Raw genomic sequence first — 24,822 nt, forward strand, 5'->3', positions numbered from 1 at the left:
GTAAACAAAGCATATACACTTAGTAGAAGCCTACACAAATATGGGACTAAATCTAAAACTGGCTAAATCTCCAATTCACTATAACGTAACACTTATTTAATAAAAAAGGCTAAACCTGGACTGGACATAGGTGCCATGTTAACACTAGGAGCATACTAAAAACAGTCACAAGAAGAGCAGGTGTCAGAGAATGGGGAAACTTGGTAAGAGGAAATTTTCCATTGTAAGTAGCTCTCTTATCTAAGATAAACTGCTAATAATTGTATAAAAAACACCAAGGAGAATACATTCAAGTTAATGGAAACAAGTCTTTATTAAGTAACTTTTAATATCAGAAAAATAAAACTCTTATAATTCTCTTTACAGCAAATATATAATATCAGTGCTTTGGCCATCTTAAGTTAAAGGCCCTTTATCATAAAATATATGGTTTTAAACTTTACTCAAATTGAATTTATAATCCCTATGACTTCCCTACATATACATAACAAAAGAGTGTAGTAAAATTAGCAAATACTAAACTATATTGATAATTTATCATTCTTAGTTTGTGTTTTTTAGAAACAGTACACGCACCTAATATATGTCGATTCCTTGGCTTATTAGTTGCAGTGTACAATGCAACAAAATACAAAATACATGCTTGGTGAACATTCGTTCATATCTACAAGACGGCAGCTAGAGATTAGGTTTCAATACTGACATTTAACTATCCTACAAGCAATTAGCATTACATCATAATATGCCATCAAGGCAACTTTTTTATACTGAAAAAATCAAAATAAAAACCGTTATTTGTAAACTTTTATACGAAATGTAACTCTTCAAGTGGAAATAAAAAATAAAATTTGTCTATTTACTATTGAATACACATAGGATTTCAATTTTTGTTATACTGAGAAAAAAAGTTCTTTTGTGTTGGGAAAATAACGCTTCAAAAAATAATTAGTAGAAAAACCCACCAGTATAATGTTTTGTCCTTTCAATGCCAGCACAGATTTGGGAACATACTGAGGATGAAGTTATAGACATCCACAGGTGAAATGTACAAGTGTATTTTAAAGAAATCTTTCCTTGTGATTGGAAATAGTTTTGAAATGAAGTAAACTGATTGGAGGTCGTCACAGCTGCTTTCGTGAATTATGCCAAGGGCATTATTATCTCCCTCCCCCTCCCCTACATTACTAAAAAATAAAAATATATTTATAATGTGCAAGACAAATATGGATTGAACATAAAACGTTTCACATTTTGATCTAGTCTAAAAATTAATTAATAGCTTGATCAGACTAATGAATGGAATGTTCGCATCCTCTATTATCAGCCAATATAGATGCATCCCAAAGCCTTTCCTGAAATGGGAAAACCCAGGTGGCCATTTCCACATTCATTAAGGGAGGCTATGGGTAGGAATTCACAATCAAGACAACTGCATTCCTGATCCATTGATCATACCAGCCTTGAGCACTCTGGGCGAGATGAAAGTCAATGTAGCAGTTTTTGTCCCAAATTATAACCAGTGATCTAGTAAACTGCCATCAGCCCTATTATTACCAATAAGTAATCATAATGCATTAAAAAGTTACTTGCAATCCTACAGAATTAGGCATAAGTTGTTGTAAAATAAAAAACAAACCTGTTTTGTCAAAACTGGCAGTGTAAAGAAGGCAGCACTGGAAGTGTCTGAGTCATCTGTAATGCCAAGTACCCTCCATAAACTCTTAATGTGGTTAGGCTTTGGGACCCAGTGTTTGGAATCTCAGATGTATACACTTTTCTCATAGGTCACACAACCTATGATCTTCGCTCAGTCAAGGTGAATTTCAGCTTTAGCAATTCTTACGCAAGCTATGTCTCCGGGTCTACAGGATAGTATTAATAATTTAAACCAAACTAATAGACAAGAGACCACTTAGGTTTAGTGTTACCATAGCAGCCTTTTATAAGTTTACTAACAACTTTAGCCTAATCCCAATAAAGCCTGATAACAGTCATAAGAATTCATTAGGAAGTTTACTGGGGGTACCATTATACCCATGCCTTTACGAGTCCATATAGAGATATAGTATTTATGTATATATATATAGTTAAGAGTGAATTTGGATTGCCTGAGTAACAGCTGTCTGGCAAACTGGACATGATGGCGTTCTCTTTTCACAGATCTTGTTGGCACATTCCATGCAGAAGAGGTTGTGGCCACATGGAACTAGGGCAGCAATAACTTCATTCTCAAAGCAAATCACACAGTCGTGCTTTCTTCTTGATTCTGGAGGTGAGCTAGAGGTGGAACCACCGTTGGAAGAGGAGTAACTATTGGTACCATTAGAAAAAGCAGGGATGTATATTGGAAGGCCAACATGGTTGCCTGTGCTAGGTGGGTCGCTCCTAACCCTCCGAGCAAGTGGGTGTTCTATGCTCTCAGGAAATGTAGGAGACAGACGAGGAGTAGATGGCTGACTTCCTCTACGCTGAGTCTTCATGTTACCAGAAGGATCACTCCCAAAGCCAGAGAGTGGGTTAACTGGTTCAAATGGAGTCCAGATAGTTTGAGCTGATGTTGGTAAAGAGTCAAAGGCAGGAGAGTCAACTGCAAGATCTTCTGAGCCTACAGATGGTAGCGTATCTCCAAACCAAAAGTTTCCTGTGCTAAAGGGGCTCGTTGGACTAAAGTCAGCCAGCCTATTGCTTCCAAAGTAGGAATCTGTGGAACCACTTCCTAGAGAACTGGAACTATCATTTCGATAATTGGATATCATTCTTGCGCGGCTAGGAGGAACTGGATTGGAGGAAAGCCACGCAGAGCCAAGAGTGCCACCTTCAAAGCTGACATCAGTACCATTGTAATGGAAATCATTCTCTTCATTGAGCTCTATATAGTTTCCTGTACGCATGGCAATATGCATTTCTATTTCTTCCCGTGCTCGGTCAACATTTTCAGGCATCCCTGTCACTTCAAAGACAGGCTCTTTATCTCTGCTTGGAGTTACTATATACGTGTGGGTCTGCTGCTGAATTCTTTTAATCGTTGCTCCTTTGGGTCCAACCACTAATCCCACCACACGATAAGGGACCCTGACTTGGACGGTGGTTTGACCGGGCAGATTAGGACTACATGACAACCCTCCCAGGGTAGGGCCATTTTTGTTTCGAGATGCACGAATCATGGAGAAGTGCTCTGCAGCTGAGAGGATTTCTCTTTTGGCCATGGCAACATCTTCTTTCCGTCCAGTGACAACAAAAATGGGCTCTTCACCACGAACAGGTGTCTTGATATACGTGTTTGTCTTGGCTCTCAGTGCTTTAATTTTACAACCTGTTTGAAAGAAAACATTTCACAAAAGTCAATACTGACTTCAAAGATATTTGATTTAAAAATTTTTTTGATCATTTTTTATTGACTTCAAAGATATTTGTAAAGACAAATCAGAGAGCTCTTTCAAACTAATGTCTGCCAATGGGCAGTTTTTATTTTCAGAAAAGTTTTTGAGTTTGTTCTTTGCCATAAAAACATCACCAAATGATAAAACTTTCCTCATTCTACTAGTGTTCCTATATCTGGAGGTGTACTTATCTGTTGGTCTTCAATTGGGCAGAGATGGTACCTCTACTGGAAGGTTGTAACTCGGAAGTCAGTCTCATTGGCTACTTCCTCTTGTCATTAGTCACTGCAAATGATGCATGAAGTTTTCTATATAGATAAGCTATACCAAGGGTTTGATTTTCAGAACACTAACAATTTACTACATTGTAGGGTGCTAGTAGCAAAAAAACATTAATGTGCAGGTGAGACATTTAACATTTATTGTCTCATTTAATCTACACAATAATTTTAAGAACCAGACTATAGTGCTCCTTTTACTTCTAAGAACCAGATTATTACACTCTTTTAACTGCTAAGGAAACTAAATTGAAGCTCAGAAAAATTGCATAAGTTGCCCAAGTTCACACAACTAGTAAGTGGCAGAGCCAATTAAACTCAGCCTGACTTCAAAATCAATGGTCTTAACTATTTGAACTTAACATTACTCTCTCCTTTGTAAAACTCAATTGATGACAACTGAATACGGGTCATCTCACTTGTGCTCCCACTGGTTGAATTCCAGGCTCAATCAATTGTGTTTACTCCCATGTTGTTTATGTTAGCTGTATTCATGCTAGTAATGAAATTATCTAAATTATTCATCTTATTACATAAAACTGTGAGATATAAATGTGAAACAGATATTGTATTTCTATGAAAACTGAGTGGAATGTTTTTGAAAATTCCAATAAAGGTAAACACCTCACGGGGGGAAAAGCTGTCCCTGAATTTTGCATGTGTGAGACAACCACAAAAGCCCGGGATTGAAAAAAAAAAAAAGGTAATATAGAATGATTTAGCACCAACTATAAAGTTCTTGATCCATTCATAAGAAACAGATACTGGAGACTATATGGAATTCTGGTGTTGAATGTGGTTTTATTAAGAAAGCACTACTCTGATTGGCAGACCCAAACTTAAAAGGCCTCAGTCTCAAATTCTAAGAATATTAAAGTTAAATAAAATACTGAAGACATATATGCATAACTTTTCATAATTCCTGACTTTAGTCAACTTAATTTGAATAATCAGTGGTTATCAGCACTAATGTAAGATTATAGGGCTTCACACTATAACCTATAGTGTCAAATACACAACTAAGGCATAAAACTTTGGGGTTATACTTTTCAAAGACCTAACATGAAAAATAAATTCATCTCATGAATACAGCATGCATATTATGTCCACCTAAAAAATTAAAAAACTAAAGAACTAAAAAATTAGAACTAAAAAGAACTAAAAAATTAAAAAAAAAAAAAAAAAAAAAGAAGGCTGGTAGGGGTGGGCTACTGTTTAAAAAAATAAAAAACAAACAAAAAATAAAGAAGCTAGGTGCTATTGAAGACAAAGAGCCACAATTTGGGCAGGTCTTTTCCTTAAACCCTCCTTCCCTTTCCTTACCCCTGAAAAATTAATAATGTGTAAAAACTAAGACTTTATATACATCATTTCTAGCCCACAGACTTGGAATTATGCCCCCCATCCCCAAAGCCCAAATATGTCTCCTTGTTTCCAGTCCTGCCTTCCTCCAACTACTTCTCCAACGTTCTCTCTGAGGAGATGAATCTTTATAAATACAGCATAGGTCACACAATCACTTCTTTCCATAAAGTGCTTTTTTGGCTCCCTTTTATCGTTAAGGGTAAAGTCCAAACAATACAGCATGCAAGGCCCCTCTTCAGCTTTTATCTGAATGCCTCTAACTTCATCTCTTACCGCTCCCTTTCCCCGTCCTCTTTCCTTACCCTCCTCAGTGTGTTTCAACCCATGGTACATCCATGTTCCCTCACTCCCATGCCTAGAGTCTTCCTTTGCCTCTTTGTTCCTAGTTCTGCTTGCTTAACTTCTGTTAATCCTTCAGGTTTTGGTATAGACGCCTCATCCTCTATGAAGTTTTGCCTCTCCCAGGACTGGCTGATATGTCTTTCCTCAAAATTCCAAAAGCACTGGGCAGCTGACCATCAATGTTTACTGCAAGATGGCCGTGCAACATTTGTTGAGAGAAGATCACTGTTCTGTATAAGGACTTTGGGCCTTTCTTACCACACTGCTTTTTGTTTAAGCTTTTTATTTGTTCCCCCACCTCTTAGCTTTCAAGACTTTCAGATTCTAGCCACATATTGCTAATTCGATCTTAAAGAAGGGAGCTGATTAAGCTAATTTTAATTTTTGCATATTCAAGAACAACTTTATTCAACCTACTATTGGACATCTAGATCTCAACCACAAATGAAGATTCTGTTCCTCTGTCTAACAAACTGGAACTTAAAAAGAAATGCTGGCTTTTCACTGCTGGATCCTAGGTACATTATCATGAGAACACTTGGGTATGCTCTTCTGAAAACAGCAATAAAACACATGGAAGCATCACCAAAAGTGACATGAAGATGATGCCTTTCTTCCTCAAAGAGCTTTCCCAGTGTCTCAATTTTCGAAAATTTCACCACTGGCTACAAAGCTAGTTTCAGAAAAGGGGAACTGAAGACTGAGTTGCTAGTTAAAGAAATAAGAAACATAGTATATCAAGGTTAGAGATGTTGTAACTTTAAGGTCATCTTCCTTTGAGAAGACTCTGGGGGGGAAAGGGCCAAAAGAAAAACTGCACAGAAAGTACTTAGCTTAGGAACTAAAGGAGGTATAAGAGGCTAAGGGAGGGGTGATTTGGGGGTTCTTCAGGAAACAGTCAAATTCATGCTACTGTAAATGTGAAAACTCATTACAGCATGCTACTATAAGTTTAAATCTACAGGTTTTTTTTTTTTTTTTTTTTTTTTTTTTTTTGGGGTTTGAATCCCAGGGCGCTCTTCCAATGAGCTGCATCCCCAGTCCTTTTTATTTTTAAATTTTGAGACAGGATCTCACTAAATTGTCAGACTGACAGAGAAAACCTGTATTCTTCCCACCTCAGTCTCCTCATTAGCTGGGATTTCAGGCATGTGCCTCCATGCCTGACTGAACTATAGGACATTTAAAAGGGTAGTGTAACTATTAGGTATATGTCACACTCTGCTTTTGCTCTACAACAGAATATGAGTTGGAAGATTGGAGCAACACATCTTTCATATTTTATCATTCACACATGCAAAACTCCTTTACTCAGCACAGTAGACGTTGCTTGGGACTAAGAATTGAGATCATATTCCATTGATCAATTTGTGATTGATAGATGTTTTAAGAAAATCTGAAAGTTTTTTTTTTTTTCACAGCTGGGTCTCTGGTGCCCAACAGTCAGGTGGGGCAGCAGATGTGCACATGCTTCTTGAATTAATGAAAACAGCTGCTATCTCGCCCCTTTGCAGTTCACACATGGACGTTTGGGGAGAGGAAATAACTTGCTTAAAGTAACACTATCTAGTCCATCCCTGCACTCAATGTTTGTTGAGCACCTACTAAGTGTCGGATCTTGTTCAAGATACGTGGTGCTGTGATATGAATGTTTCCAGAAAGTTCACTGAATTTTTTTTTTTTTTTTGGGGGGTACCAGGGATTGAACCTAGGGGTGCTTAACCACTGAGCCACATCCCCAGCCCTTTTTTGGATTTTATTTAGAGACATGGTCCCATTGAATTGCTTAGGGTCTTGCTAAGTTGCTGAGGCTATCTTTGAACTTGTGATCCTCCTGCCTCTGGTTCCCGAGCTTCTGGAATTACAGGTGTGCACCACTGCACCTGGTCATTTTAGAAACAATCTGAAAATTCCTATGGTAATAGTATTTGGAGGTGGGACATTTGGGAGGTAAGTGGATCAGATGAGGGGGGAACCCTCATGATGGCATTAGTGACTTTACAAGCAGAAGAAGAGAAACCTGAGCTAATGTGCTTGCCCTGTGTCCCCATGGGATCCCCTTGCCATGTTATAACACAGCACCAGATGCTGAGTGGGTGCTGGAACCATGCTGCTGGACTTGACAGCTTCCAGAACCACTGGCCAAATAAACATCTATTCTGCATAAATTACCTGGTCACAGGCATTTGTTATAGCCATAGCAAAAGGACCAGGAAGCTGGGTGCAGTGGCACATATCTGTAATCCCAGTGACTTGGGAGGCTGAGGTAGGATGACTTCAAATTTGAAGGCAGTTGGGGCAATTTAGCAAGAACCAGTTTCAAAAGGTCTGGGGATACAGTTCAGTGGTACACCACCCCTGGCTTCAATCCCCAGTACTGCAAAAATAACAAAAAAAAAAAAAAAAAAAAAAAAAAAGAAAATCTGAAAGTATAAACATGCATACTACTCAAGAAGTTACAGCTATTATTCAGTTATATGAGTTTATACTCTGGGCAACAGCCTGACAAGATAAGAAGGCTGTCTGTTAGTCACATTCCCAACAACAGTCCTGATCATCTTGCAGAAAAATACTGGCAAATTCTATTAAGGACAAAGGGCAAATTCGTCTAAGGTTCTAGGATTGGCCACTTTTAACCTTTACCAGTGGAAAATTGAATTAAGAAACCTCTCTAAATAAATACTTCTGAGACTATTAAGGAACTGTCAGTTAAACTGTAGAATATTTTCTGTTTAATACTTCATAAGTATACTATTAACCAAGGAAGTGTTCTTAAAGGTACACAGGACAATATCTGGCCTATGGCTGTTACTAAAAATGGGTGTTCAATATATGACTCATTGGAAAGAGAAAAGATGAATATTTTGAATTTAAATCACTTCTGAGACACGGAGAAAGGTCTATACTATCTAGAAGAGACATGTGCTTAGTTTTGTGCATCATGGAAAAGAAATAAGTGGAAGAGAGCAAAGTCAACCCTTTTTAAGTCATTGCCAATTAAAAACAGAGGAAAGTACTTTTCCCCTAAATTTTTACAAGTTTTAACAAAGTACCTGAAACAGATTCGGACTGTAGGAAACCTCACTGATCCTATACCTATGTATATATTCTGAGTTCCAAACAAATAACAGATGATTCCTAGAATATGAATACATTGTAAGGTCGGGGACTACTTTATAGGTGGAGTTTAAAAAAGGGTAATAGAAGGTGAGGATGTAGGGGAAAAGCTATACTCATATATTGCTGGAGGGACTGCAAATTGGTGCAGCCACTCTGGAAAAGAGTATGGAGATTCCTCAGAAAACTTGGAATAGAACTACCATTTGACCCAGCTATCTCACTCCTGTTGTTTATACCCAAAAGACTTAAAATCAGCATACTACAGTGATGCAGCTACATTAATGATTACAGCAGCTCAATTTACAACAGCTAAGCTATGAAACCAACCCAGGTGCCTGAATAGATGAATGGATTAAGAATATGTGGTATATATACACAATGGAATAGTACTAAGCCATAAAAAGAATGAAATCATGGCAATTGCTAGTAAATGAATGGAACTGGAAACTATCATACTGAGTGAAATAAGCCAATCCCTCCAAACCAAAGGCTGAACGTTCTCTTTGATATGTGAAAGCTAACACACAATGGTAGGGGGAGTGAAAAATAAAAAAGGTTGACACAGTAAATAAGAAGTAATATACTTGTTTTAATCTTGTGGGTGGGAAAGGTAAGGATTTTTTAAAAATGTATTTTAGACTGAATTTGAAAATGCAAAGATTTTTTAAAATAATGAAATATTTTATAATCAGAGTGACACAAAAAATCATAAGCCATAAAAGCACTGATAAATTAAAATTTAGGATTTTTAAAAATAATTAGTTGCATGACAAAAGGCACCAAAACTATGGTTAAAAAAAGAGAAATATTGACAACTTATCTCACAAATGGCTAATTTCTCTCCCTCATCCCCATTCCTTCCCTTACATATCAAAACATTAAAAAGTCGAGAAAAATAGCTAAAATAGCCCTTTGTAAAGAAACCAAACAAGTGGCTCTGAAGATGGAAATTCTTATTTCCACAGGAACTGAGCTATCATTTTCCATCCATGAGATTTTCAAATATCAGAAACACTATAACACTCGAGTGAGAATGGGGAAAAGGGCCCTCATATTTACCTGTTCAGAGTATAAACTGCCTCTCTGGAGGGGTGTTTGTAATATCTATCAAAATTATCTTTGTGCCCCCACCATCAACCCCATGTGTAGAAATGCTGGCACATATACAGAACACCCTCTATTATATTACTTATTTATTGTTCAGATCAGCATGAGGCTAGCACAGTTATATTATGGAATATTATACATTTATAAAATTGGTTCAATGAGAGGGATAGGGCAAGGAGGAGCCTTAGTATTCACTGTATACTCAATACAAACATAATAGCTTTTCAAAAAATGTGATTAGAAAAGAAAAATAAATGATAATTTTACTAGTCATACTAACTAATTAGACTTTTAGTCTGACTTAGGTTTTTTTTTATTACATGAACAGCAGGATAAATGATTTAATAATCTCAAAGTTGAACAAGGTTTTATAACTCCAAAATGTAAGGACTAACACTTGTTTTCTTACAGTTACAGAAAAAAATTAACATGGCAAGTTGTATTTAAGTTTGTCAACAGACAAATCTAGACCAGTGGTTCAGAGATCAAGAAATAGTGTAGCATTAACAAATTTCACAGGTATAATTTTACATTAATTTTTTTGGGGAAAAAAAATCCCCAAATAGAAAGTCTCCAGCTTACCTTGTTGGTATAAGAACCCATTTTGCCCTTTCTATATCTATTGCAGAGGCTAAAACCCTTTAGCTGCAGCCAGAACTCTGATACTTTCCCTACTAGTATATACCTTGCTTCTCTGCAGTACAGAGTCTCTTTCAGCCTTAACAACCAAGAGGAAGGCCCTTTGTTGGTGGGAGGAGAGTTAAAAGAAAGAAGAGGAACTGAAATGTTAGTGTCTTTGGTGTTCTTTAACCCATGAGTTGCAATATTTTACAATCAAAAATAAGAAGAAAAAACCAATATGTTCCAATGTTTCAGTTAAATATGTATACAATGAGCTGCAAGATGAAATGTTTTTTTCCCCCCCTGTGGGTTCCAGCCACTAAAATTTAAAACTTCTAGACTAGATTTATCTTAGACCATCTTAAAGACCATTTTCTAGTTCAATGAAACATCACGATGTTCTTGCAACAACAACAAAAAATCAGTGTTATGAAGTGGAAGTTGTTGAGAGGACCTAGGTTGAAGATAAGATTTTGCAGATAGAATGTGGTATGGATGAAAAGGGTAATACTACAGATTTGCTCTGTGGTGATCTAAAGTATCTTTTGGAGACCAGAGAGCTTAGACATATTAATAACAGTGAAAATTAAAACAAAGCAAAACAACAACAAAACCAAAACAACTTTTTCAAGCCATCAGAAACATAACTTGAATACCCACAGCAAGGGTTTCCAAGTTGTTTTTTTTTTTTTGTTTATTCTAATTTTTAAAACTCTGGTTCATTCATTCATTCAGGTGTTGGCAAAAATACCACACAGCCTATCCTTACCATTTGTTCCCACTTTTCAGTAGAAAAAACATTACATGATAAACTGAATTAATACTGTGGCAAAAATCCAAGGAACTGGGGCTGGGGAGATAGCTCAGTTGGTAGAGTGCTTGCCTTGCAAGCTCAAAGCCCTGGGTTCAATCCCCCAAGGACCTCCAAAAAAAAAACAAAAAAAACAAAAACCAAGTAACTGTACGTCATTCACTACCAAGTCCTTAAAAAAGGTACAGTCCTTCATCTACAATCCTTCAGTAGAAGATATGGCAGGCAGAATTCTGAAATGTCCCTTTACCCTCATTCCTGGCCCTAGTACACATACTTTCAGTCAATACAATCTAGGTGCCCTTGGAAAGGTATACTGTAGATGTAATTATGATCCAAATCAGTTCACCTTAAAACAGGGAGGTTATCCAGATTTTCTGAGTGGGCCTGACTTAACCATGAGTCCTTTAAAAGTTTTTTTTTTTTTTTTTTTTAAACCAGCTTTACTTGAAAGGAAGTCAGAGATGTGCTCTGGCTAATGGGGGAGAAAGCAAATAACCTGTTGTGAATTACCTATGGCGACCTCATGGCAGTGACCTCTGGAGTTGATAGCTAGCAGGAAAATGGAGGCCTCCATCCTCTGATCCCAAAGAAATAAATCCTGCCAATAATCAGTGGGCTTGGGTGAGTACATAGGTACCTAGAGGAGAACTGTAGTCCTGATCAATACCTTGATTTCAGCTCAATGAGACCTGAATAAAGAATTCTGACACATCAAGTCTGGACTGCTAACCTACAGAAACTGAGATAATAAATCTGTGTTGTTTTAAGTCACTAAAATTTATGGTAACTGTTATGAAGCAACAAAAAATTACTATGTAGTTCTTAAGCCTTTAAAAATTCCACAACCACTGTCTAAAGGGAGCACAGAAAAAAATGTTATGTGTCTATCTTATATTCTTATTCAGTACCTTACAGAATATTCTGGAAGGCTTTCAATCAGAATATTCACTGGTAAGCAGAAGCTTAACATTAAATACTATATTAATAACATGCTATAGTAAATATAGAATTGCCAGTCCAAAAATCTTTCTCCATCCTTTAATTTGCTTATTTACTGCTTTTGTTTTCCTATGTTGCCATACCAAATTACTACAGTGGCTTTAATTACCAAGTTTATTATTTCAAGAATATAGCTCCCCTCTTCATATCTCACACCCAGATGGGAAAGGTTTCCTGCTTTTACAGATTCATGTGGACCCACCAGATTATTCCAGACACACTCCAAATAGCAAGGTCCATAAAAAAAAAAAAAAAAATTTAAAAAAACAAGGTCCATATTCTTAATTATATTTGAATAAACAGTTAAAACAGCCCACTGTCATTTTCACAGTCTGGGGGTGGTGGTTAAGAGTTGGACATCTTTTGATGGTTAGGATTATTCTGCCTATCACATTATCCCTTTCCTTTTTGAAAGAAATGAAGTATCTGTTCGTGAAAATTTTGAATCCCAATTCAGGAATGGTAACCTAATGGCCTGGGCAGAGGACAGACATAAAATAGTCAGGGAGAGGTGTGAGGAAATCACAGAACAATGAAATAGGGTAAAGGGATAGAGGTAAAAGATAAGCCAGGTGTGGTGGCACACAACTGTAATCCCAGCTATTTGGGAGGCTGAGGCAGGATAATCCCAAATTCAAGGCCAACCTTGGCCACTTAATGAGACCCTGCCTCAAAATAAAAAAAGGCCTGGGGATACAATTCAGTGCTAAAGCACCCCTGGGTTCAATCCCCAGTAGCCTCCCCTTGCAAGAGTTATAAATTAAATAGTAAGAAAAGAAGTATACTACAAGCTAGCTGTTGAGAAGGACTCTTACTAGGTAACTGTTTACTGTTGAGAGGTGAATGGTTTGGTGGAAAATAAGCAGTAACCTTTTTCCTCTTTATCCTAAGGGCTTTGCCTAGGTGTTTATAGCTGAATCACTCTTTCTTGGGGCTCAAGAGCATTTTACCAATTATGATATAAAGTTCAACCTAATGCTTTATCCATTCAAATGTTAAACTTCTCCCCTAAAGGTACAGATGCTACTTTCAGATAGAGTAAGGAGTTATAAGTATTTCTGACCTCAAGGAGCTCACAGTCTAGAGGGAAAACAGTCATGCAAGCAATACTGATACAAGATAATTGCTTTAATGAAAGCAGGTATACAAAGCAGTGGAAGCATACAATGGAGATGGCTTTACCGCCTACAGTAAATGAAAGAAGGCTTCAAAGGCATTTGAACTGAGGCCTGAAAAAAGTGATTTTGCCCGGTGGAAAGGAGAGTTAAACAACTACAAGTCAAAAGCAGGAATGAAAATTACAGAATGGCATAGTGGGGAAACTAAAGCCAGTTCAGTATTGTGAAGGCTAGCAGAATGGGGATAAGGCAGAAGTCTTCAACATCAGACAAAGGAATTAATCTTGAAGGTGTAAAGAATTTTGGGTAGAGGAGGAACATATAATGTTAGTGCACAGAGACTTAAGGCAGAGAGACTTACCTGAACAACCATACTAATAACCAGAAGAAAAATATTAAGAGAATGAAAGATAGTATGCAAGACAGAAGCCAGGTATATATAATACTGGTCTATTCTAACATCTAATATATATATTTCAAGTTCTTATGCTGTTGATTTTTGACAAGGAGGTGTTTCTCAGAAATGAAATCAACTGTAGTTTCCATTTATTCCATAAATTTTATATATACACACACACTCTTATTGTAGTTTCCATTTACTACATACATTATAAACACACGCACATTCTCTCTCTCTTACTTATTTATACATATAGTGATTTAAGAAACTCAAATACAAACATCAGAACTGCACTATGGCGCTGTAGCTCAGTGGTTGAGTGCTTGACTTAGGCCAGTTTGGTTACTCCTGGGTTGGATCCCCAACACTGCAGAAACAAACTGTATATATACTTTTACTTTTTGGTAGTCCTCTGAGTATACCCATCTTCAAAAATCTGCCCCTCACCCCCAGGGGTTTTGTTTTGAAGAGAAAAGGATCCTACTCAGAAATCAATATATATTCTTTAGTAAAAATGGAGAGAGGGGAATTGAAACTTGAGCAGCTTTTTACCTTCAAGAAAACTGAACTTCTTGGCCTGATAAAAATATTTCTTCTCCTTCTTATTTCTTTTCCTCCTTCTTGTCATCATAAACTATCTTCTTCCAAACTTCATTATGTCCTAAGCATGTCTTGGTTCTATTCTATCTTCGCTCAGATTATTTCCTTAAATAGCCTTTGAAAATCTTCCTAACATATCCTTTTCTCCGAGTTACCTGAGTAACAAACATGGTCACTTAGCAAAGTAGAAAATGTGTGTGTGTGTGTGTGTGTTTGAGAAAAGCTCTGTGGAAATCAAGAATAATAAAAACATGGGAATATACTTATTATCATAGCTACCATAAATGAATCCTTTGAGGTCCCATTCAATGAAACTACAAGAAGCAAAAAACTATCTGTAGGATTGGGTTATAATTAACCCTAGTAACCTGCTGTTTCCATGTTAGGTCAGTCAATCTCCAGGTCTTCTCTAATGCTTACCGTTTTGGATAAAGTCCCTCTTCTAAGAAACAGATAGTTCTCGCTTCCTCTTCCTGAATTCTAAAATGCACTTGAGATAATCATACAGTACCATATTTCACATGAATATATCCATTTATTCTTTCTTTCACAAAGGGTTGGTAGAAGAGTGATTGAGAATAAGACTGGATAGATTATGGCAAACCAGCTTAGTGAATGGTCACTAAACCTCCATCTCTCCTTCATGTGTGAATAACCATGATTAAAAATACTTCCCTTGTTTAGTTGTCATGATTAAACAAAGTACTGTATTAAAAATGCTCACTGGGACTGTAGCTCAGTGATAAGAATGCTTAGTTTGTGTGAGGCCGAGGATTCACTCCTCAGCAAAACAAAAACCAAAAACAAAATCATAATACCTATTACTCAGTTAGGTGCTCAATAAAGACAGGTTTTATCATTTTTTAGAACTAATTCACATTCTTCCACCTTTCCTAGGAAGTATTTCATGAGTAAACTCAGTATTCTAGGAGACTGGACCTAGTTTTGAAATTAAAAAAACAAAACAAAACTGCAGAACACTTTTAGTCTTCCTGGCTCTCTCCCAGATACATTTTCATTTAATCATCAGAATAGAGTGCTTTAGGAAGGGCAGGATAGAGTTTAATTGAATTGCTCAAGATCATCCAGCTGTTTAGTGAGATCGTAAACCTAAATTGTCTTAATTCCACACTTTTTTCACTGTTCTACACTTTCCCTGTAAAAGCACATCATTTCAAGTTTGTGATATGTTACAATTAGCAAGTGGTGGTCATTTTATTTAATGATTTTATAAAAAATAAAGTCCTTTTTCCTTTGCAATAGTCTAGACTATTCAAAAGTTCCCTCCACTTTTTAGTAACTCAATTTCAGAATTATCTTCAAGGTCTGATAAATATCAGCTAAATCTCAATAAAAGAATTTATTCCAATATTTAAATAATAAGTAATTTAGTTTAAGGATGCAATGTATCCCTAAATGTACAATATAGAACTAAAAGCTTTTCTTTCTAGGGCTCAAGTGTCTTTTTTGTAGCTTTTTAAAAGTAAAAATTGTCTGAATTTTTGATTAAGAATACTGTTCATCTCAGTCTGACAGCCTTCAACAGCTCCATTTACATGATTTTACTTTATTTATCAGTATTCATAGGGACATTTAATGCTTTCAATCAAGCAGCATTTACTGTCCTTCAAACAAAAGCTCCAAACAACCTCAACTTGGACTGTCTCCTTAAATAAAGGGCTAGGAATTAAAGGCAAGAGATAAAAGTCCTCATTACTACAATATAGAAAGTAAAATGTAAATAACAAAATGGAAAGTTTCTAATCTAGCAATTCAGTCCAATCAAATAAACAGCAAGTATCTACTTTACTTCCGGCATTTTAACTGATATTAAGGATACAAAGATGACCAAAATTTAGTTATGTCCTTACTACCTTGTATCAATTTCAAGCATCAGAATGATTTAGTGTTTCTACATGTTCATGTAGATGATCAATCATTTTCTTATGTTGTTGGTTGTTCATGGTGTTCTCAGATCATCTATATTCTTGATGATTTTTTGTCTCCTTGTTCTACCGTTCATTGGGATAGGAGCATTGATTGAAGTCTCTAGTTATGTTAGTTTGAGACCTTGGGCAACTTGCTTATACCTCCACAGACCTGTTTCCTTATCTTTGTGATGGAAATAAGAATAGATCAAATGAGCTGATACATGCAATTCTGCACAATGCCTGACACACTTAAATGTTTGTTATTACAAACAAGTCAAATGGGCTGATTTTCTACAGGAAATTAAAAACATTTAAAGAATCTATCTTCTAAAGATAAAATACATTTAGATTATGAAAAACATGTTAAGATATTATAAACTCTCTAAAGTTGGGAGATGTGAAATCAACCCTAATTGGTAATTTGAAATCTGGTTTACTTCGACATTTTAGGAATTATCTTTAGAAAGAACTCAAAATATAAGAACTTTGAGAGATCATTTCATTCATTCTCATTTCACACATGAAGAAAACTAAAGCTTAGAATTTCTCAAAGTTATAAACTAATGTTTCTTAAAATCATTATTATCCCAACCTATCTTCTTTTCCTTCTTCATATTTGGAGTGGAAAAGAAATTCTTGCTCACTGAAGATATTTTTAAAAATATGGACAAAAACTAAACCTAACCCCCCACTTTCCAGTTTTTACTTAGTTATATTAGATAAGAGAATTGGATAATTTAATGAAAAGGTTCACATTTGGCCTTCTATTAACGCTGAAACAATCAGAAGATGGTGTAAACTAAAGATGAAAGACAGAACAATTTTCCTAACTAGGGAGCTTTAAGTTATGTTTAAGTTTAGTTATGTGGGAGCAGTGGTGCACGCCTGTAATACCAGCTACTGTGGAGGCTCAGGCAGGGGCATCCCAAGTTTGAGGCCAGCCTGGGCAATTTATTGAGACCCTGATCTCTCAAAGTAAAATAAAAAAGGACTAGGGTGTAGTTCAGTGGCAGAGAGAGAGAGATCTTGCCTAGGATGCACAAGGCTCCTGGGTTCAATTCCCTGTATATCCAAAACAAACGAAAAACACCAAAAAAACTCCCCATAAACCCAGAAAAGAAAGAAATCTTAGAACTGCTTTTTGGGATACCATATAAAGGAATCAATTATTTGTAAATGATTTCCTTTCAGACAAGCTTAGATCTCTGCCAGGAAATATATTTTCAAAGCTCCATTTTAAAAAAAACTGGTTCTGGAGATTGAATCCAGGGGTGTTTTATCCCTGAGCTATATCCCTAGTCCTTTTTGTTTATTTTGAGAAAGGGTCTAAATTGCTCAGGGCCTCTCTGAATTAATGAGGCTGGTCTTGAACTTGCGATCCTTCTACCTCAGCCTCCTGAGTCGCTGAGATTACAGGTATATACCTAACTTCAGAGTTTGAATTTTAAATTATTGTAAACTTTGCAAAACAAATAACTTAAATTTAAATAATTTAATTAAGAGTAGGAAAGAAATTTATCAGTTAAAAAACATTTCTAAGATAGGCACAGTGGTGTGCACCTGTAGTCCAGATACTGGAGGTGCTAAAGCAGGAAGATTGCTTGAGTCCAGGAGAGTTCAGGGCCAGCCTGGAGACCCCATTTAAAAATAAACAAAAAACAACTCCCAACTTTACCTTACCTTAAATATATTTCTCACCTCTATACTTTCAATTGTATAATGAATTTATATTAATGACATCTCAAACTTGATCCTCTGACAAATGTGGGGGGTGGGCAGGTGAGGAAGGCACCCGGAAGAACAAGTAAATGCAATAGGTTTTCTCCTTTAAGAGGAAACTGAGACTCAAAGTAGGCAAGTGATTTGTCCAAAGTCATAAGTAACAAGTGGTGAAACTAACACAAAGAGGATAAGGCAAAAGGGAAGAATGATTGAGAGGGGAGGACAATGTTCATGATCAATGTCAACTGTGTTCATGACCAAATTCTTTATGCTTACTTTCAATGGCATCTCCATTTTTCATTAAAATAATTTTCTTTATTATTTTATGGCCTGGTCTTATTATTCCATGACATAACTTTACTGAGGTCAAATAAGGCTTCCCTGCTTACTGCGCAAACGCAATGAATTTTGTATACTTGAATTGTTCTTAAATTCCAAATACTGGTGGCCGGGTTGTGGCTCAGTAGTAAAGCCCTTGCTTAACATGTGTGAGGCACTGGGTTTGATTCTCAGCACTGCATATAAATAAAAAATAAAAGTCCATCAACAACTAAAAAAATATTTTAAAAAATTCCAAATACTGGCATGAAAGAGGTTCTGCAGTTACCTAGTGTAACTTAAGTTTCTCGAAATTAGTCACAGAATCAAGACTAGAACTGTTTAAACAGAATTAGACTCAACTTAGTATAATTGGACTTGGTAATTCTAACAAGATTATTTTAAAGATTTAAATATCAGATTTAATCTTGGCAAATCTCTATATAAGAATTAAAGGTATCATGGGAAAAAGTTAAAACTAAGACCAGAAATTATGGTGTGTAAGCCATCTGGGAGGAATTTAAGAATGCAGTTTAATAAGAAATGTATTACTTTATAATCATCCGAAAATCAGTGGGATTTTAAAATATATTAACCATGATCTAGTTGGAGCTTTCTAAAACATTTTTAAAATTGCAAATATATCAATTTAGTATCTTATGAAAATTATTTCATTTTCATTTTGAGTTTAAAATGACAAATTCCAAATAGCGGAAATTACATTGTTTAAAATTCTATACCATCCCATACATTATAAAATAGCACTGTGGTCGTCATCTAATATTCTGGCTCTCTCCTTGTGGGCACATTGTTATAACGTGCCTTGTAGTCCACTTGAATTAGGTGTGGCCAGATGATTTACTTTGATTAATGTAATATGAGCAGATATGATAATTATTACTTACAGGTCTAACATTTGAAGACCAGTGTGTGCTGTGCAATGGTTTCTTATCCTCCTGCACAAAAGGAGACCAGTAACACTTGAGATGGTCACAGATCTGCTGGCCTGTGTCCCTGAATGACTAAAATGAGCAAAGTTCCAGTAAACTTTGGTGTTTTAACACTAAGATGTTGGGGTTCTTTGTTGTTACAGCATAAGTGCCAAATATCTAACATGCATTTAATCATCAGTAGATTCTAGTTCTATTACATAAGAATATAATGTGTGAATCTGTGAAAGCTGAGAAAAGGTGAACAGTATTAACTATAATGGTTCCAATTTAACTTCAAATTTGCTTTAACAAAGTAAAATGTGTTCATTACTTACAGTTTCATATATGTCAACTTATTTTTAGAGTTTATAGAAGTATCGCAGATATGATTATGTCCAGCTGCAAAAGAGGAGTCTCTAAGGCCTAAGGAGTTTCAGTGACTTGCTTAAGACCCTGAAGTAAACTATTCGAATAGTGTAATCAGAATTCAATAATATCTACTTCTGATTGCTAGCTCTTTCCAGAATACCACAGCTGAACAGAGACTGTTATAGGCATTTTGATGTAGTTTACAGTAATTTGAATATTAGAGCATGCACTGTAAACATTTTTTTGCATTAAAAGGCAAAAGTATAAAACTTGCCATAAATTCTTTAATTTATACAAACACCGAAATATTCAAAGCCAAATCAGCAATATGTTAAGTATTAGAAATAATGCTAATGTAATATGAGCAGATATGATAATTATTACTTCCGGGTCTAACATTTAAAGACTAATGTGTGCTCTGCAATGTTTCTTATCCTCCTGCACAAAAGGAGACCAGTAACATTTGAGATGGTCACAGATCTGCTTTTCTTCTTTTCTTGAAAACTTGAGATGTAGATAATTACCCAGAATTGCAACCCATAAACACTGTTGGAAATCTTTCCAGGTAGAAGTCTCTAATAGAATAACAGTTCTCAAATATGTGGCTCTGTGGATAATTTTTAGGTTGCCGATAACCAGGGGGTAAAAAAGTACATCCTTGAATTACCACATTATTTCCCATTTCCTTCCTAGTGAATCAGAATTAACTAAATAAGGAAAGAAGAAAAGGCAGGAGATTCACATCCATTTGTAAAGTGATGATAGTAGTTCAAACTATCCTAATGGTTCCTGAACTAATACATTCAAACTACTATAAATTTAGTCTAGAAAGGTACAGTATCTAATTTGGAGTCCATTGCAGTGCAGGAAAAATGAAAGCACAAGAACTCCTATTTTCATTTTTACTCAGTTCTTTAAAATTTTTAAGCTTTACAATGTGCAATGTTTTAGCAGGCATATTATTCGTACACAAATGTCCAGATATTGGGAGTATAAGCTGAATTTCTTTTTTGACCCAGTGTACAGTAAATAAAAAAGCGAGGGATGACTTTTCTAGACTAGGAGGTCACAGAACACACATACTCCATCAATTAAAGTTACTGATTTTCATTTGAAGATGCACATCTTAAACAGCAATAAAAAACTTTGAGGTGCTAGTCCTTAAATGACTGAATTTATAACATTCGATAATTACTTATAGTGCAGTTAAGAATGCATCTTGAGATCTACTTTAACTCTTTAGCCTTACTAGATATCAGTGACTATATGAATGAACAAAACCTGTTGAGTTAAATCTGTTAACCACTGTCAATGAGTGTTGTAGGTGCTACACTTAAAAAGCAGATGTTTCTAAATTCACAAAATTAGGTCTTAAAATGTGGTCACTTATTTTTAATGTCCATATTCTAAAACTTCTTTAACTATCAATAAACCTTTTTAGTTCCTGACTTTATTTTACAGTATTGTTGGCTTCACAATAGATGCAGAGCTAAAAACAACAAAACAAAACAGGGCCAATTTAACATTCACAAAGACCATATGCTACCAGGGAGTAAAATACTGAGGTCAAACACTCTGCCAACTTTCATCACTATCAAAAGCAGTGGTTTGTTTTTTTGGAAGACACTGGAACCAGAGGCCATCTACATTAGCTGCCAGTCTATGTGACTCAGAATTCCTTTTGTCCCACTCTTTGCTTTAGAGCTGAAGTCATAAATGTCTCCATCTGTGACATAATTATTTCCAAAACCAATTAAGAGATGTCAAACAGAAAATTATGACTTCAGGTAATGAATAAATGGCAGGAATTGGTAATTCTTAAGGATGAATATTTAGCTTCTTCAAAGCAAACAAGAAAATGAAATGATTTGCCCTGTTGAATTTACTTAGGACAGGTATTCTCTCATGGGGGAAATTACTGCATTATAAAAGGATGTGAGCATTAGAAGTTACTTAGTTCTCCACAGAAGTGAGGAAATACTTCACAGGTTTTATTACCATGCTACTGGGGTGCGTGGGTGGCAAAGGGGTCAATGATCCACTAGTTGAATGATTCAAACAGGAAAAGGGTAAGACTTTCTGCCCTTAAGATAAGATAGAGGAAGATGACATACTTTTAACAGTACTGTCAACTCTGGGAAAATATTAATTGCAAAGGAACAGTCAGCAATTTGTCTCCATGTTCTAAGTCATAGATTTATGTTTCCTTATTAACCAATAAGCACAGCACTAAGAAAAACTAAAAATTTATCTCATTTATTATCATGTAATAGATGGTACAAAATAAAAACCTGAAATTTCCTTTCATTTTAAATAATAGTTTTGCATAAAGATTAAGAGTTTACACAATTAAGGACCATTGTATAGTACTAAAGGGTATGATATATGAAAGACAAAAGTTTGTATTAAACTAAATCTACCAAATATATTCCTATGTCCTGTATAAAATTGGCAATGTAAGTGTTCTTTTTCTTTGTTATCATACCTACACTGTACCATAAAAATGCTGAAGCAACCTGTGCCAAGTTAAGCGGCCTCCTAGCATGGCATTCATGGTTCTATATTCTGGCCTCAACCATTTCCTTCTCAGCCCTTTTCTACCACTCCCCTTTTACAAATCTTGAGCATCACCAAAACTCAACAGGACTTGCCCATCACACCTAGAAATAATTCTTCCACGTCTTTCCTCATGTTGTTCCTTAGCCTTTCTTCAACTTCTGTTAAACTCTTACCTATTCTCAAAAGCAGTCCTGGGTGCCTTTTTGTTTATCATACTACAGTTAGTACCATTAACTTCATACTAAGTTTAGTGTCATTCTGTTAATTAGACTGCTAGCTTAATAATGGTCAGAAAGTTTGAATCAATCTCACTTTCCCAACTTAATCACCATAAACTCAATACTTGGCAGAATACAAGCTTGATACATAGCGATCCCTCATCATTGTTAATGATGAACTAGTTCTGGATTTATAATATGAAATGTTATTATTTTATCTTATGTAGGTGAAACAATTCTCTCCTGAATTATCCTAAATAGCATCAAAAACAGACAAATAAGGCAGGTGAATCTGATTAATTAAGTTGTCTGAAATAAGCTATCTCCTCTATTCACATTTCAGATTTTTTTCTTATTAAAATCCTTAAGAAAAGTCAACTCTGATATGTGAAACCACCATTTCAACAGACCTCTTATTTATGTGTACTTTAGACCACTTGGGAAAGATGAGATCATTTAAGCAGCAGCGCCATCATCTCTTTATTTGACCCCAACAATGCTCTCAACCTAACAGTAAAGAAACATATATCAACCAGGCTCAACCATATTTTAATAGGCGGCAGAAGGTAATATTTACCCTTTTGTGCGACGGGGGGGAAGCTACACTGAAGAACACAGAACCTTCCCTAAAAATGTCGGATACGGAGGTACTCTGGGCATCCCCTTCCCCCACCTTCACAAATCTACTCCTGGAATCTGAGACATAGGTCCTTTGTCTGAACAATGTGGGAGGAGTCTGTCTGCAGTACTGGTGTGCTGGCAAGTGAAGAAGAGAATTTATTGAAAACTGCATAAACGCCTAAAGTTCCTTAATCACCTTACTGTTCAATTTTTTCTTCTTCGTGCACACTAAAGCGTCCTAAAAGATAATCAGTGTGCCTTTTCGAGAATAAAAATGTAACCTTCGAGAACACCGTAAGATCAAAAGAGTTAGGCTGCTCTTCAAAAGCTAAGTTTCAGAATAGCGGAAGGGGGGAGTGTGATACCGTCCACCTAAACATCCCTTCCCTCTCGAATAAGCTCTTTGTACATGCCTCCATTTCTGCCCATTTCTCATCTGAATTCGCGGTTCTAAGGGAAGTCGGGAGCTCTTACAAGAGGCTCTGCTGCGCAAACTTGCAATCTCGAGCTCTCGGTACACAACACCAACCCCGCAACTCTGACCCGACCTCTTACCACCTCGCTGAGGTTTCTGGTGCCACGCCAGTTTGCTGTTCCACGAATACAGCCCGAGTAAAGTGAACACCACCGGATTGGGTGACCCGAGAAACTTAACACTTCATCAGTCAAAACCAGAGGAACAGTGTGGGTTTTCGCAAGGTGACCCATCTCATCTCGTCGCCCCTCGGATCCTCCCAGACCCTGGATCGGTGGACTCGTTGGGTTCCACCTTTTTCCGTCTCAAGCCGTTTCTTTCTTCTCCCACCCACGCCTGGGGCCGTGCCCTGCTGGACATCCCTACTTCCCGCACTCACCCTGGCGGCCGACAATCTCGGCGACATGCTCGGAGCTGGGCACCGGGACGCACTCGGTGGTGTTGACGCTCTTCCTCCGGAGCAGAGCCGCCTGTTCCCCGTTTAGGGCTGCTGCCGCCGCCCCGCCACCGCCGGGGCCGTAGGCGTGGGACAGCATCGCCGCCATCATGCCCTGGGCATCGTCCCCTCCGTAGAGCACCCCAGCCGCTGCGGCCGCGGCCTCTCGAGCATCGAAGCCGGCGGCAGGCAGCAGCACAGACCCCAGGGGCCCGCCCGGGATCGGCTGGGTCTGGGAGGCGGTGGCCGCGGGCGGCGACAGCAACAGCAGCGACGGCCGGTCCTCCTCCTCTGCCTCCTCCAGCTCCTCCTCCTCCAGCAGGTCTCCGTCCAGCTCTGCTTCCTCCCCCTCCTCCTCGTCGTCCTCCAGTTCCAGCTCGGCCGCCTCCGAGGCTGCGGGCCGGCCGGGCGGAGCCCGCTCCTCCGGAGACAGCCCCGCCGCCCGCCGGGCCTGGCTCTGCGCCGCCGCCGCCACGGCCCGGAGCGCCGGTGCGCCGGGCTCCGCTGGGCTGGGGTCGTCGAGGCCTAGCGCGGCCAGGCGCTCCCGCAGCAGGAGTCCGTCCCCTTCGAGCTCCGGGCCGCCCGCGGGCGGCGGCAGCGGCGGCGGCGGCGGCGGCGGGGGCGGCTGCGGCAGGGGGGCCGGGGCCGCCGCCAGGGCCAGGGCCGCGGAGCTGCCGCTCGGCATCGCGGCGGCGCGCTGTCAATGGCGGCGGCGGCGGCGGCCGGGTCAGGCGCGGCGGGCGGCGAGCCCCATGGCGGACAGGGCCCGGGCCCTGCTCAGCGCGCAAACACCTTTCCTCTTGGGAGGCGGCGGGGCCCGGGACCCGGGCTGAGGAGCGCCAGGGCCGCTCGGAGACTGGAGAGGGCGGGGTGGAGGGGCAGGGGAAGGAGGCAGAGGTAGGTAACTAGGTGGGTGGGTGGGGACGGCAGCGGGGCGGGCTGGTGGAGGTGGCAGCGGCTCCCCTCTCAGGGTTTCTTTTGTTTCATGGCCTTAACCAGCCCCCGGCGCGCGCGGCGGCGGCGGCGACGCCCCACGCCGCTCTCCGAATGAAGCCGGCGCGCTCTGATTGGCTGCTTTTAATCTCTGGGAGCCCGCC

The 24,822-nt window shown here is 38.1% G+C and overlaps 1 protein-coding gene across 1 annotated transcript; it reads right to left on the bottom strand.

Annotated features, from left to right (window-relative positions):
• Positions 1 to 288: 288 nt before the first annotated feature.
• MEX3C (mex-3 RNA binding family member C) lies at positions 289 to 24,540 on the bottom strand. Its single transcript, XM_079109350.1, has 2 exons — positions 23,669 to 24,540; positions 289 to 3,313 (listed from the first exon to the last, which is right to left on the bottom strand). Exons 1-2 carry the CDS (start codon positions 24,408 to 24,410, stop codon positions 2,088 to 2,090), a joined length of 1,968 nt encoding a protein of 655 aa, XP_078965476.1. The 5' UTR covers positions 24,411 to 24,540; the 3' UTR covers positions 289 to 2,087.
• Between the last annotated feature and the right edge of the window lie 282 nt (positions 24,541 to 24,822).

The sequence above is a fragment of the Sciurus vulgaris genome (genome assembly GCF_902686455.1).
Source record: "Sciurus vulgaris genome assembly, chromosome: 13".
NCBI classification, from domain to species: Eukaryota; Metazoa; Chordata; class Mammalia; order Rodentia; family Sciuridae; genus Sciurus; species Sciurus vulgaris.

Excerpts from the sequence above, each read along its gene's own strand:
- MEX3C (XM_079109350.1), bottom strand. The coding sequence starts at position 24,410 with ATGCCGAGCGGCAGCTCCGCGGCCCTGGCCCTGGCGGCGGCCCCGGCC. Across the intron at positions 3,314-23,668 it reads CGAGATTGTCGGCCGCCAGG|GTTGTAAAATTAAAGCACTG; the intron begins GTGAGTGCGGGA and ends TCTTTCAAACAG.